We start from the raw sequence: 16256 nt of genomic DNA, 5'->3' as shown, positions 1-16256 counted from the left end.
GGAGCACCATTAAAAGTCTAGGAATTTGTGGCTTTCCAAAAACACGAGATTTACCTGGGAATCCAAACCCCCAGAGACCCTCCTGGCTGAGATCTGGGAACCGTAAGTATCATATTTTCTTATATTTGGATGACTTTAACCAGCAGAGAAGTATTTTTAAGAAAACTATCACTCTTTCAAGGATTGCCTTACCCATGGTACCGTACCCACCAGAAGGCAAATTAAAAAGGATGAGTAACATTTTTTTAGTGTTTATTGAGAGTTGCCTTTATACAGGAGGGACTGGTGCTCTGATGCAGTCACAAGTGAACCCAAATAAACCCTGCTCAAGTGTCAACAAGCCATTCAACTCAATGGATTTAAATTATAACATCATTACACATCAATAATAAATTAAGACTATTGCCCAGTAGTTGCAGATAATTAAAAAAAAAATCCTTGTCAAAAGTAAAAAAAACCAAAACAACAATGCAAACACAAGAACAATGAAACATACATAATGATGTTGCAAATAAGTTAACAGAGTAGCACACACACATAATGGTATTCCAAAAACTCGGGGTGCACTGCCAGCAATGCTAAAATTCACTGAAAGTGGTGCAGGTGAGCTGGTGCTCTGGCAGGAGGGAAAGCCCAGGCTGCCAGGGACCACATCAGCCACTGTGCTCTGCTGCTCACACCTGACTTTCCCTGGCTTTTAACTGCCTCAGCTGAAGTTGATTTGGAAGCTGCCTTTATCACTTAATACTTAATTTTGCTCATGAATTCTTACTTTTGCTTACCTCAAGTATAGCAGGGACTTGCTATCACTAAGGTAACTTGCTATCACAGGTATTGATTAAAAATCAGCCTGAAAGCACAGTTTAATATAAGCAAAATCAACTTGGCAGACAAGTGCATAAGCAAAACTGAATCAACAATTCCTTTTTCCACCAAAACAATGCTGTGTATTCAAGGATTTATATTGGTTTAACATGTGGACTAGACAGGAATAAATAAACAATTGAGCCACTGACACTTGTGCACAAAGTCTAATACACTTTGGTCCTACACAGCTGATAGCTCTCCAGACCTAGATATCTCTGATGCTGACCACAAGTGGCATCTCTGCAATTTGGATTAACGACCACCCTAAGAAATTTGGGTGAAATTGGCATTTTAAGATATGACTCAAGCCATCATGGCCACACCAGGTTTTTCAGGTAAAGAAGGACTTTGCACATTATTATCCAGACTGTCTCCTCACTGTATTGCTAAACTGCAGTAACAGCACTGCTGTTGTCAAACGGGATTCCTGCTACTGGTGTCAAATGTGGACTTGTAAGATCACGGTCACTATGGACACGTGGCCCAGGCTGACACGTGCCACATACTTTAGCAAATAATGCTAAAATTTCATTAACCTTCTCTCTAAGGTAAGGACGACCAAACCCTCACTGGGTCAGCCTTCTGGGAGCCAGGCTGCATTAAAATTGAGCTTTGAGGAAATGTCTTCACTCCCACAGCACTGGACCCTGCTGTGCAAGTGAGAAGGCAGCACTGTATGGGAGTCCCTGCCCACGTGGTGTGGACTGGCCAGGGGTTCCAGGAGGAGCAAAACTGCATGTGACCTGACCCTGTTTTAATTCCCTCTACTTGACATTATTATATGCACTGCTTCTGAAGGTCTTGCACAACTGCAATCTCGGGCTAAGCAGCCCAGTGAGTCTCAAAAATACACATACTAAGAACCAATACCATCTCCACGCTATCCTCTCTCATAATGCCCTCACAAAGCATAGATAGTAAACAAATTTTATGGTTACCATTCCTAGCAAGATGGAAACTGTTATGAGCAAGGGTTTCAAGCTCCAATGCCAAACATGTTGCACCACGGCAGAGCATTTCTAAAAAAATTACTCACTTCTCAAAATTTAAGGCACCAAAATGAGCAAAAGTGAGGAGTTCCCACACAGCATGGTGTCTTCAGAGCTGGTACATGCAGCCTGTAGAGCTCACTTCATGAGGGCAGAACAAGCTGATTACTCAGCTGCCCCTGCAAAGAGCAGGCACAGCCACAGGAGAGTTTCAGTTTAAGTCTACAAGTTAATCCAACAGCAGATGCAATCAGAAAATCCAAAACAGGAAGAGAGACGCTAATATACAGTACTGTAAGGCACTCCTACTGGGAAGGGAAAATTGGAAGGCAAATTATGAAGGAGAGAATGATTGGACTCAACCGGTTCAAAAAGCTACACAATGAGCCATGAAGCTCCAAGTCTGGCTATAGGCTCAGTACTGTGAGTAAGGACAGGGACACAGTGGAGAGAGAGGGGAGACTGGCTTGCAGCTGAGCAGCAGAAAAAAAAATGAGAAGATTGTGATGATTATTCAATTAATTTCTTTTATACAGATCAAGAGTCAGCTGCAATCCAGGCAGTGACCTTGAGAAGCCTAGGAAACTCGGTGGCTTCTGTTGCTAGAAAGCAAAATTCAACTGGGCAGCTTCCCCATTTCATTGTAAACAGACATCCTCTGCTCTTCTACAAAATCTTTCAGGACATTATCATCAATCCATTATAATACACACACTATCCTAATAATAAGAGAAGCCTTGACAAGAGGAGCTCTAGAGATACCCTGATGATTCACTCCTAACGGGGCCATCAGAGCCTGTGGAGTACTGTGAAAAACTTAAGCTCCTCACCAAAAAGTATCTTCCCTCACACCTGCCAATTCTTATCAATCCCAGCAGTGAGCTCATATTGATATGTCCCAGCCAGGATGTTTTGTCACATCATGAACCCATCATTTTCCACCACATAAGACAGACAAAATAAACCCCCCCAAAAAAATAGGAAGATTCCTACACAAGCAATACAAATTTCTCTCTTCATAGATTGATAATAAAGAAAGAGCTGCAGTTTGCATCCCCTAGGTAGGCCCATCTTCCCATTAAAGGAAAGGTAGATGGTCAGCTTAAAGAGGAAAAGACTTGAATAAGGATCTCTATAGTGCCCTAGATTAAAATAATACCAGGCTAACAAATATAAGTACCTGTAGAGTGTGAAGCTATAGTCCACTGCAGTGAAGCATCCTATTTCTACATTGGTAAGTTCTGTACAAATGCTAAAGCAGTAACTGGATAACAGATCAATTCCTCCTCAGTCAGCTATGAAAGCATCTTCTCTTTGAAGAAGACAAACAGCATATTTTATTATTGATTCACAATGAAATAGCATTGTTCCAATTTATTTCATGCGTGGGTAGGACAAGACTGGAAGTACTAATACATAATTTCACCTGGGGTGGGGGTGGGGTGCAGACAGAGTCGTGCAATCTGCAAAGACCCCAGGAACTTTACCAGCTGATGCTCATCCAGAAGGCTGTAGAGCAGAGCCACGTGCAGGCTGTGGGCTGCAGAACGGGCAGGGAGTAGCAGTGGGGACCAGCACGGAGCACTGTTAGTACAGCAGAGACAACCATGCAAGGGTACAGCGCTGTCTGAAACCCAAACCACCTGCAGAACCCCAGGCTGAGGCTCCTGCTTGCAGATGGCTCCTGCAAGAAAATCGACTGAGGGCAGAATTAAGCCTTTCATTATGCTTACAAAAATTGGTGACAGAATACTTTATCTTACCCATTCATGAGGAATAACTATTTTTAGATAGGAGCTAGGCATCCCTGAGAGGACATAATCTTTCACATTACAGCCTGCTCCTAGAGCTACTGTGAAAGTTTTCCAAAGTAGAAATGAATGTCTATTCATTTTAGGAACTAGCTGGTTTACAACAACATTGGATTTTAAAGCAAATAACATGATCTGTATTGTACAGTATCCTTTTACATAAAGCTCTGGGCACTGACAGAATATCATAACATGCTTTTGCTCTATGCTATTGGTAATGGCAGTGGTTTCAGACCCATGGCTAATTTCAGCAGTTTTGCCAACATCATACTATTTTTATCCTGTAAATCTCTGTTAGCAAAGAAACTGTTCTGTAATACCTGTACAAACCCAGAGCGACTCCCATGCTGTCTATGTTGTTATTCCAGAATTCAATTCCAGTATCTAACCACCCACATGACTGGTACTTTGGAGATAGGCCATCTGTCAAAGTAACTAATAGTTTGCAATGTCTGAACCTTGATTCCTTGACTCCATACGGTTTTTGACAGTGCACTCAAGCAGCCTTCTCTAAGCTGAGCTGGACATGAACAGCACTGTGAGGTATCATAAATACCAGAGTATGGTGATATGAAAACACCACCATTTTTTCTTTAATGACCTAACATTATGTCTACAGATAATTCAAAATAGTATCTGCCAGATTCTGACACTTTCAGAGCTACTGGCTTTGCCACAGGAGTAATTGTAGTGACACAAGCTGAACAACATGGGAGCGTTCTGTTTATTCAGCCAGTACCAGTGCAGTTCCTGTTTGCCTGACTAATTCTACAATACTTCCCCAGTGTTTGCATTTCTGAACACACAGGGAATTCTTTGCATGGGAATGGATTTGCAAGGAACATTATACCTTTAAGGGTGATAGCCAAAAGCAACTCATTTCACATGAGGAACAGTGAGCTGAGACAGAGACACCACTGTGTATGGGAAGTATTAATTTTAGTGACAAAGGTTCATGATTCATCAAGTTTATTAAGTATGGGAATCCCTACAGCACTTTGCCAAGAACATGGAAAAACCCTCACTTCCTTCTAAAGAATCCCAATGAAAGAAGGATTTCTGGAAAGGAAAGGCACTGGTTGTCTAATGTATACAGATATAAACATGCTTCTATGTATATAGTAGTTGCACTCAAATTTGAGAAAGCTCAGATTAAGTTACTTTTTCTTTGACTGGCAGCTGGAAAAGGTAACCACTTACATTCCAGTACAAGGCAACTCATTGTAGCATTTTACCTTTTAATGTAAGCATGATGTACCCTGTTCTTTTATTTAAAATACTTCAGCAATTAGTGAGATGCTTCGACAATCAAAACTGCTTTCTGCCTTGAATACAACAGTCTGCAGATTATATAGGAAGCAAAAATCAGTATTCTGTATTTTCACAAACCTATGTGAGAGGAGAGGAAAAAGACACATGCAACTGGCATTATTCTCCTGAAACCATTATTTGCTTTCTGTATATAGATGTGTGTGCGTATACATATATGAATGCTTTCATATGTATGTAATACACATATCACTGCAGGGGGTGAAAAAGAGTTAAGAATGTGAAATGGGGGAAGACAATCTAACTGCTCATTGAAGGTGAACTCACCATGAATTAAACATACTGCCAGTAACGACACACACCTCCCCAGTTAAATCCATCATGTACTTTCCTTTACAAAATAATTTACTGTGTTTAATACTTCCCTGTGTTCCAGGTGTGTGCAGCAGAATCATACCTCGAGGAACTTCACTCTCCACCATGGAAGAAGTCATTACAGAACTATAAATGCCTTGGAGCTCAAAGAGAATGCAGGACACAAGTTGCACATGAAAACAGCAAACTAGTGTTTCACAATTTTGGAGGTACTTTCTAACTAAAATGGGCAAGACCACTTTCCTGACTATCAGTTTAACAGGCTCAGATTAGAAAAACATTTAAAGTAAACTTCATGAAATAAAAAGAAAACCAATGTGAACATTTAAAATGCCTTAAAATTTCAGACTGGAAGGAGGAGAACCAACATCACGTTACTACGGATGAGGACACGGCCTCCCATAAATCAAGAGTGACCAGTGTAAATCTCAACGGACTTCAGTGACAGAGCTGAACTGATATTCCCAGCCTGAACAAAAAGAATAGCAAGTCCCATGCTTATCTGAATATGAAGTAGTTCACTGGGGTGGTTATAAATGTATAAACATAACTGAAGGAATTATTCTGCATCTTACATTTGTAAGCACCCCGAGTAAAGTTTGATCGGAGATCCTTTCTCCTTGGCAAGGAGATCCTCTAAAATGTAAATGTACTGATCCTTTAAGATAGTTCTCTGAAAACATGAGGAAATGGAACCACATGCCCATAACAGAAGGGGACAGTGGATTTAAATTAATTCCTGCTCTATTGGATTCTGTGAAACACCTCACCAGAACCCCTGCCAAGGCTACTAATAAATAAATAATACACATAAATAAGTAGATGATTCATCAATTCTAAATGAACAACATAAAAAATAATGCAGTCATGGCAGCAAGTATTTTCTGCCTTGAGATAAAGTCTTCTCCAGAGGTGGAAAAGAAAGTTGGGTACTTAATTAGCTAGACCTAAAGCATTTCACGTAAACCACATTTTGTATGAGAGCTAACGGCTGGACTTCAGTGCAGTTCAGCCATTGGTATTTCAAAGCCAACAAGGCTTTATGGCCACTTTGGCAGCTCTTGTTCACAGATGAAGAAGGTCAGGTAGTATTTTTCAAAAAAATTTCTGCCTGTCTAAGCTGAGAATTTGCTTGAGCTGGCAGCTGGGAGAGGGATTCTCTTCAGGCTGGCCACTGCCTCAAGGAACTCATGTGTTCTGATATGACAATTCAAACATGTTGCAAGACTCTTCAAAGTTCTCGTCCATATTCAGCTGCCTCCAGAAGGATTTCTGCTTCTTCTGCAATTCTTTACGCACACACCTGGGGCATGGTACAGCCTTCACTTTGCACTCAGAGTGGAAGACAGCACCACAGCTTTCACACCTGCAAACACAAATCAGTGTCAAAATTGAATCACAAAATAGGACCAGAGCATGCAACAGGCTTCACGTGGGCTGAGGGCAGTAGGTATGCCTTGAAATCATTCTGGGAGCTCAAAGAGCATTATGCTTCATAAGAGTGGCATTGTAAAATACACTGGCATGCCCACACCTCTGCTGGTGTAAAGCTACTCAGGACCACTAAAATAAGTTGACTTGCATCCATTTTGCAGTTGCTGAGAATCTGTCCCAGCACTTCTACTTCACAAACAAATTTTTAGAAGGATTAAAACTTACCTTCTTAGTAACTAGTATTCAGGTCTATCACTGAAAAGACTTCAACTTTGTTTTATGAAAGACAAGTCTTGCTTTGATTTGTAAATGAGGAGTAACGATATTATTTTCCAATAAGGTATATTTTAGCATTTGCAGAAATGGACTCTGTGATTTGCAACAGTCATGATATGACATATTCCTCACTGAAGCTCCAGTGGTCAGCTGTTCTGGAAAGAGTAAAGAACAGTCCACTGCAACAGCAGGAGAAGCTGTCATTTCACAAAGTGGAAAATGATACAGAAGTAGGTGATATTGTCTGCTCTGTGTCCTGTGGAAGACTGGACTAGATCAACACAACTGATCTATGTTGATCAATTGATCAACACACTGAGCTATGCTTCTGGCATTCAAAGCTGTGCTATTCTGTTCTCAAATGTGACATTAAGACTTCAAACAAATCAACTGCTCAAACAAGATGACTGGTTTACTTTCAGGGCACTGTGAGGCAATGAACTTAATGTCACAGCAGATCAAGCCCCAGTTGCAGATGGATGTTGAGCAACGAAGTATCTGGCAATCCTGAGTGGGCTACAACTAAACAATTGGACATTCTCAGCCTTTCAATGCAAATAACTATCTGTAGTGATGAGTTAAGTTGCTACAGCTTTGTAACCAAAGGAAAAAGTAAAAGGAGGACTGTCAGAGGTGAAACGTCTTAGATTTCAGTTGGATACTCAAATAATAAAAGCAACAAAACATCAAACTTTAGAGCAATTCTGAAACTCAAATAAGGGATTTCTGGTCACCCTTGGTGATTCTGTAAGACATCTTGAAATGCCTTGCACTTTTTTCCCCCTTTCTTGTAGCTATTGTATATGAGAGTCCAAGTGTCCATTGTTATAACTTTAGTGGGTTTTTTTGTTGGTTTGCTTTGAACCTATTTTTCATAGAAGTAAGGTTCTTGTCTTCAAGACTGTGAAGAAAAATTGAAACCATGAAGAAACCCCCAAAAATTGAGAAGCCATAATGCCAACTACAGTATTGGGCATGCAGTTTGACAATACTGAGAGAAGTCCATAAGCTAACAGAACCTGTTAGCTTATCAGCTGCATCTCACCTGTAACTTTTAAAAAAACTGTTCATGGTCTGGCTGCACTTGAAGTTTTATGCATGGGTCCAAACACGGCCTAAATTTTAGTAACTGCAGAGCTTTGAGAAGGCTGTGCAGAGATTTAAGGAGGCACATTTCTAACTAGCATAAACTGATAAATATGAGTAAGAAAAGGAAGGTGAATGAGGCTAAGTATAAAGCAGTGTATCTACTGGCTTCCATGCTCTCTTGCAGTAAAACTTGACTGTTGTATTTCTCAGTCCAGCTACAGAGTCTAAATCTGGTTTTGAATCAAGAAACCAGCTCGCACAGAGACATTTACAATTTCTGAGCTCAGAGAGTGTGTGTTATTGCCCTTATTCACTGAAGCACATGAACACATGCTTAGGACTCATATCCCAGTGATTTCTTTGCGATTAACGATCTGCCTTCCATTAAGTGTGCTTACGTGCTTTGCTGGGTTGGGATCTCCACAAACAGACACACTAATGGGCAAAGAAGAGACAGAAGACAGCAGTGTCTTTAAAACTCTACACCACTCTGAACTGACACTAATGGCGATTTTATCAAGCTAATTCTCCCTTGTTAGTCAGCAGTTTACAGTGCCCTGGAAGTTGCTAGAGGGTAATGATTGATGAGGAGTGTAATTTTGAGCTCTCGCATCACCACTCCCTATGCTAGCCCAATATTTCTCTACAGCAGGCATGGAAATGACAAAACCTATCAGAAGTTGCTGCTGAAATGGATTGAGCAGGATGAGAGAGGAGCCAGCACACCTGCTCTCTCAAGTCAAAGGCAATCAGCAGAGCAAACAAAGACTGATGGTGTTCAAATTAATATGAATTCATTTTTCAGAAATAAGCTCAGTGGAAAAGATTAACAAACATTTTTCCCATCGTTCAGAATCAAAACAGAGAGAAAAACTGTCTGAACTGTTATTCATTAGAGCTGGTGCAGTAGCTGAAGCTCTGCCCAGGACCCCACACTGTCAGGCACTAAGCAGAGGTAGAGCAGCCAGCCAGCCAGCCCTGACCTCACAGTCACTGCACCGGCACCCACTGCTGCCATGGTTGGTCCATTCTGGTGCCCCCACCCCTGATTGCTGCTCTGAAGACTTATTTTCTGCCTTCTCTGGTGAAGGCTGAGCCCAGCCAAGGGGTGCAGATGACAACAAAGCAGCAGCCTGGAGGAAGGGTGCTCTGACTTGGAGAACAAAGCTGCCTCTAGCTCTGCACAGGAACAAGTAGAGAGGACACCCGTATCAGCCTTCACTGCATGCTTGTGTCCCCCTCACTGACAAAAAAAGTCACCAGGGCAGGGGGGCAATGTTGATCTTGCTCTGCTTTTGTGCCAACTGGCAAGTTACTCTTTTTAAAGTGGTGGAGCTATACAACCCCAAGCCACCTACACAGCTTTATTTTTCCTCATAACAAATACAGTCAGTCTTAACTGCCCCTGGAATGCCGACTGGTTGACCATTTCTAATCTCACTGCGAGAAATTCTCCAGTGATACCAAAAACTGCACCAACATTATATTCCTTTTTAGAGTATTACAAACAGATTGCTTCCTAGATAATCTTGAGATCTAATTTTATCTCCATATGTGAATTTCATGGGGTTTTTTGTTGTTTTCAAGCCTCAATATATATAAAAATTATTTTATTTCTCTGGAGGAATAAAATATATTTTGTAGCCTATAAAAGGCTCACTTAATAGTTCACTACACTTACTTATCTTTTCCTTAACCCTTGTTGTTGTCATAGGTAATTCACAATTCAGGTGCTATTTCTGAATCCTGACTTATTCTTTGTCTAGAGGCCAAGAAGTCCCTACATCCTTTGTGAGAATGCTATTCACCACTGATAATAAGCTGATGAGCCCATAGCCATTCAGGCCTTTCATGTTTCCTTCTTTAATGAATGATATTGTGACACTGCACATTAATAGCATCTTGCTATTTTTCAAACAGTATTTGAAGACTTAGTGAACAGTGCATGTTGTTTTCATGCAGACTTGTAGTCTTCTAAGAAGGCAGCTGAAATAGCTTCCTCTCTATTTTGGTGTTTTCTCTTTTTTTCCCCTCTTTCCCGACCTAACTCAGTTTCTGTTGAGACTTTAGGGGGTGTTTTATGTTTTAAGGAAGTTTTACTTGTGCAGAGTAAAAAAAAAATGCAGAGAATTATTCAATCCTCTAAACAATTTCTATTGCACTGGGAAGTGTAAGAGAAAAGGCAAAGCTCTCCACAGCCAGACAGGCATTATAATGCTCTTATTATTATCATTACTAGTTACAAAAGAAAAGCCTTTCTACATTAAAAGCATATAATCATTCTTTGTATGCTGAGAAAATGCCGATGTTAGTATCTCCCATTAAGTCTGGGCATTTGAAACATATCAATATTTAGTAAATTGTAAATTCTGGCATGTTCTTCTCATGCTTCCCACCTATTTTTCACAGGATTATGGCTCAAGTAATTCTAGATGCTGCACGACCAATTGATTATGCTCATGTTTCTCCTCTGTACTGCACCATCTTTAAGTGCCCCTGAGCAGGATCAGGTGCCCGAAATGGTGGGTACAACACAAAGAGGCCTCAAAGACCTTTCACCTTAAACAGACAAAATAAAGCAGGGGTGAGCAACAGGTGGCCCAGGATGTCATCTGACAGACAGGGTTTTTGTCTTCTAGGAACCTTACTGGCTGACAGACTTACCAGTGGGACTGTGTTGGGATAAAGCTGCTGGAACCAAGAAGGTTTATTAGGATGCCTTCAGTCCCATGCACATGGGCTGTACCTAACTGGCTGTACCAGGTACCATTCCCACCTCACAACGGGAAGCAAGAGGTGAACTGGCTTGGCTCAAGGTCAGCCAGGGGCTCCTAGCAGACCTGACAAGGGCAAAGAGCTCCCCTGTCTCACTGCAGTGCCATATTCACCCACCACCCCTTCTTCTGTAATTTTATATATTAGCTTTCATTTTTTCATTTAAAAAATTCACTTCCCTTGTGCCAGACCTTGCACACATTTGGTCAAGTGAGTAATCCCTTGAAATGAACTTCAGCACGGATTGATTTAGGGCCAAACCCTTCACTGACTAAACTCTTCAATATCTTCTTTCCCACCATGCAGAGTAAAAACAGGATTAAATGAGGTTGTTCATTATGTTTTCCTTAGATGATGCTAAACCTTCACCAAGCATCCAAAACACTAAATCACCTGTAACTTGCCTATTAAAAAACTCAGAAGAGCAAACCACACTAGCTGAAGTAAGCATTGCCTGGGGATTCCAGCATGATTACCATCCCACACTACACATACCTGCCTGTCTGCAAGTATTTCTGAATTGCTCAGCTGTGACTATCACAGACGGGCCCTTCAAAAATCTGAGCCTTTAGCAGAACACAAAGAAAAGGAAAAAGGACTAGCCTGTGTTCACTTACAACACAAAAAAAGCCCCAAAGGCAATCAATGCCTGACACACACGTGCAGCAATATTATTCCAGTTGCCTAGAAACCAATGCAAGGAGCCTACCTAGGGAGGGATGCCCACATAGTAAATGAATGGAAGAAAGCTGGCACTAACATGACATTGATTTGTCCCTATAAGGAGCTTGTTAAGGTAATACCTTGTATGACAGACACGGCCTCTACTAGACACAGCTACGGGGTTTTTTATATACTGCACTTAAAAACTGTTAATACTTTTCAGACTTGGTTTTGAAAACTGCCTCTGAAGCAGAAAACAAGGAAGAGCCCACTACCCAGTCCCTCAAATTATTATATATCTGAAATTCACTCTAAATTATTAATTCAGTGTTCAGGGAACTGGTCGTGATTCAAAGCACAGTCATAGTTTTCCTTTCCATCCACCTGCTCATCAGAAAGGGGTCACCCTTGATAAGCCAGCAGAGCCTGAAGACACTCCTTGTTTATAATGGCATGACTGGGTCCCGGGCTGGCCCCGGAGGGTACAGAAACAACAGAAAGCTGCTGATGTGCTGGGGGAACCAATGCAGAGGGATGAGCTGCTTAGAGAGGGCAGCCAGCAAGGGGTGTACAGTGACCACCAGACTGCACTGGTGGGACTCACCAAGTACAGCACCCATGGCTTGCACCTCCAGAGCAGCTGCAGGGACCAGTCTAAACACACATGGTGTCTGTGAACACCACCACCCCTGCTGCTCTAGTAATGCCACCCCAGGATGGCCAAAGGACACACCACCCAGCATGAAAACTGCTGGACCGGGGTCTGTTCCCTTTTATGCAGCATGGGCTAGACTGAGATGCTGAAGAAGCACTGAAGAAGCAGGGAAGATGGGTGAATAAACCCCCATCCTGGCTCACCCATCTGTGCCATCTCATGCCCCTCATCCTGTCATGCCAGCACCCACTGCCAAGGTCAACTGCATCCAGCAGATGTGCAAAGTGCTCAGAGATATTAAAGCCTCACAAGTGAGGGGAAAAGTGGGAAGCTCTGGAGGGGAGGGAAAACCACCAGTGCTGCTCCAGGGAAGGGGAGCTTCAGTGTCAACTCTTCCATTGTTACATCCAGAGAAATGGCAAAGCAGGCCTTCATTTTGGGTGCTCACAGAACAACTTGCTACAGGCCAGGGCTGAACAAGAACAGCTTGATTTAACTACCTGCTCTCCTTCTACAGGGGTGTGCACAGGCTGAGATATTGCACTGGACATAGCAGCAGGAGCAATGGGATCCTGCAGCTCCCAGAGCCCTCTTGGCAAAGCTGTGTCACTCCTGATTATGGAGGGAAGCCTGTCCTCAGCTTCTTCCCAGCTGTGAGTTCAGGGATTTATGCTATATTATCTACATATATTTCCATACTTGCATCCAAGCAGGAGAACTAAGGACTGACTATTGACCTCAGTACCGTGCTCTGCGAGTTAAGCTCAGAGATATCCCGAGCCAAGTAATGTGACCTGTAAACAGCAGTTCCTAAGAAATCAGTGAAGGGACACTAAAATCAGTATTAAAACTTTTAATTTGAAACTCATGAGATTACACGTCCGCCAGTGGAGTTGAGTTACTCTGGAGCACAGAAAAGCCCTACACATGATAGATCCATTACTTGAAAAGCACTGGAGAGGCTGAAATGCCACAGAAATTCAGGTGTTTACATTGCTCAGGCACATATCCTCTGCCTCCACAACTGCCACACCACAAACTGCACTGCACCCCTCTACCTCTCCTATTATTAACAAACTGTATTCACAAAGTGGGGGTTGAAGATTTAAAAGCAGAGTCTGGCAATACTACTAACAGTAATATTAACATATTGCCCTCCACTATTATAATTTGATTCTATCACTTTGTATTTTTCTGTAAGTCTCAAGTCCAAAAATCCTGTGACTAAGCCAGGATTTTGCTTTTCATAAAAGAAAACACTTTACAACTCTGCATTAAGGTTGAAGACATGCCCACCTGGATCCAAGGTGGAAGAAAGAAACTTAACATTTAAAGAAGTAAAGTACATATATAAACAACAAATTCGTAAGGTGATCTTAGAATTTCTGAGCACTTAAGAGTTGACAGTGTTGGCTTTAATGGGCTAAAAAGCTTCAAAGAACCATATTTGGGAGACAGAGAAGTCTATCTTGCATGAGAAAGAAGAAGAAAGAATTAAAAGGTCTTGACTGGCAAGTTGGAAATATCTAGAGTGAAAAAGAAGGCACAGTAAGGAAGCTGCAAAATAGAAAGTGTAAGCAAGATAGTTGCCGTGTCCAGCCAGCGGGGAAGAGCACAAGGCAACACTGCAGAGACTTTCCTACTTGAAATAAGTATCTGCCTTTAGGCTGAACATTCTAGTTAAAAACCCCTCTGACAGGAGGCAAGTAAAACCGACCTTTAAAGCTAATTCAGCTGCAAAAGACAATACTTGATGGAAAAGCTGGTATATTTGATTGTTTTCTTTTTACATAAACAAACAAAAATAAGACAATCTGGGCCAGAAGATTTTGATCAGTTTTGACAGATTCAATAAATTAAATTACCAAGAGAACTTAACATCTACTCAGGTGCTCACACTTCCTCAGAGAAGTGCTGAGCAGATCACTTCAGAGTGCTTTGAACTAGCTATCAGCATCCGATAAGCTAAGCTCTTTCAAAAATTAGGTACTAAACTACTGGCACAACTCAGATGAGCCTGGGTTGGGGAGAGGCTTTCTAGCATAAGACAAACCAATCAAAGCAAGAGGGAAAATTATGTACTTTGAGTGATGCCTTTGACCTGTGCCAAGTTATTTCCTGCAAATGCTGTACAGTACATATTTCAGTCTCTCCACCTAGTATCTATCTTTAACGTTCTCCCAAATGCTCAAAGTTGCATTTGCCCAGTGACACAGCATCCATAACACAGTAAGCCATAACCTTGCAAAGACTTTGGCATGCACAGCCCCAGAGCCTTTATTAAGACTTGTCACTATGTGCAAAGTACATTCACAGGTCTTATCAGGATGGTGGCCAAAGATTATGGAGGCATCCAAGCTGGTTGATATAGTCAAGCCTGTTCTGTGGCAAGTCTATTTTAAACTTGGGTCTTCTGGTTTGTATCTTAAAAGGTCTACATGTCTTAACTGAGCAGCAGAACAAATTAACTTAGTAAAGTGAAAACAATTTAGCCTTGATAAATGAATATGAACACAAAAGAGCAACTCTCCATGGTTTACATACATCCACAGTCAGCGCATAAAAGGAAAGGAATGGACTAAATTGTTCTTAACAACCAAGTAACTTTACCAGCAAAACACAACAAATTTAATTGCCTGTGAAAGTAATCACTAGGATGATGACACTCAGGTAAGACCAAAACTTTATCAACTGGGTAACAGAAAATAATCTTATCATAGCCATTAATTAAATTAATGAATAGCCAATTATTAAATGCTTAATTAACTGATGGGACAGAACACACGTTTTAATGAATTATATTCTCATTCCAAAGGTAATTTTCTCAGTATTCCTTAAGATTTAAAAACTGTTAAAAATTGTTCTAAGTAATAAAACAAATACAGCCACTATTATAGGCAGCTGTGCGGCTACACAGACTTCACTTCTGTTGTTTGGTTGTTGGGTTTTTTTTTAATTTTAGGAGAAAGAAACAAAAACTCTTCCCCACATTAGTGAAGAACAAGCAAAATCAGCAACTTGAGGGGAAGTGCCTGCTTGCTAATAGGCAACGATAGCTCTAACAAGCCAATTTACAGCCAAGGATATTTAAAGTCATTGCACAACACTTGTAAATATAAAGTAAGTGATATAATATGGTAATTTTATATGTTTACTCACTAAATTTAAGCCCAGGGCAAATTTAATACAAGAAATAAAATAGGAGGTAGATGCTCAGTTTGTTTAAGTTGCCAGAGCTCCAGCAAAAGCAGAGCTGTGAGAGTTCACATTAGGTGAAAATTTGGTCCATGAAATGTGCAATTAATTCAGGAGGCTTTAAATATAGTTCTCATGATTTAAAGGCCTTCAAAAACATGGTGAAATGGTGAAATTTTGAAAGAACCCTGATTAAGTATTATATAAATACGGGTAAGACAGGTAAGAGGGAAATGAGGGACAGAAGAATCAAACTGACTGGAAGAGGCATCAAAAGGATGGGACAATTTTTAAGAAATTGTTTAACTACTGAATAACAGCTTTCATTAAGATCTGTGCAGAATGGCCACCTCCCAAGAAAAGCCAGGGAAAGGACATATCATTAGAAAGCTTATGACTTTGTGAGCCCACCCTTACATTCAAGGCAGCAAACTGTTGCGCTGTATTGTTGAGCGGGATGTAAAGAGCCTGCCAAGCACAGCCCACAGACCCACTAATTAAGTGAACTAATTGTGTTTGTTTTGGAACCGTTTGCCAACAAAGGAATGTGTCACACTGATTAGCGAGAGAAGGGTATGTAATATATGTGTATTCAAACCCTGAGGAGTGCATAACCCAGGTATTCACTCTGTTTGCCCAAGGACTGACAAAAATGACTCTCAAGCAAACAACCAGACCAAAGAGAAACTCCAGCCCTCAAGAGGGGCCCTCTTTTTCTCTCAGCTGTACCTATCTAAAGAATACCCATCCTTCATAAATTCCTGTTGAACACTGCGCCAGAAACTGCTGAGAATATTTTGGAGAGAAACAATCTCTTCACCTCAAAGCTGATCTAAGAGGCCATGAGGATGGAAAGAT

General features: G+C 41.2%; 1 protein-coding gene across 4 annotated transcripts in view; it reads right to left on the bottom strand.

The window, feature by feature from the left end:
• Positions 1 to 235: 235 nt before the first annotated feature.
• PLEKHM3 (pleckstrin homology domain containing M3) overlaps positions 236 to 16256 on the bottom strand; it is an 84336-nt gene continuing 68315 nt past the window's right edge. For all 4 annotated transcript variants that reach the window (XM_048309559.1, XM_048309557.1, XM_048309558.1 and 1 more), the window contains one exon: positions 236 to 6677. In XM_048309559.1, the coding sequence (XP_048165516.1) occupies positions 6500 to 6677 (178 nt within the window). In that variant the 3' untranslated portion in view covers positions 236 to 6499. The remainder of the gene's footprint in view (positions 6678 to 16256) is intronic.

The sequence above is a fragment of the Corvus hawaiiensis genome, chromosome 7 (genome assembly GCF_020740725.1).
Source record: "Corvus hawaiiensis isolate bCorHaw1 chromosome 7, bCorHaw1.pri.cur, whole genome shotgun sequence".
NCBI classification, from domain to species: Eukaryota; Metazoa; Chordata; class Aves; order Passeriformes; family Corvidae; genus Corvus; species Corvus hawaiiensis.
Note: the sequence above shows the minus strand (reverse complement) of the source record. Positions and strands in the feature narration are given on the sequence as shown.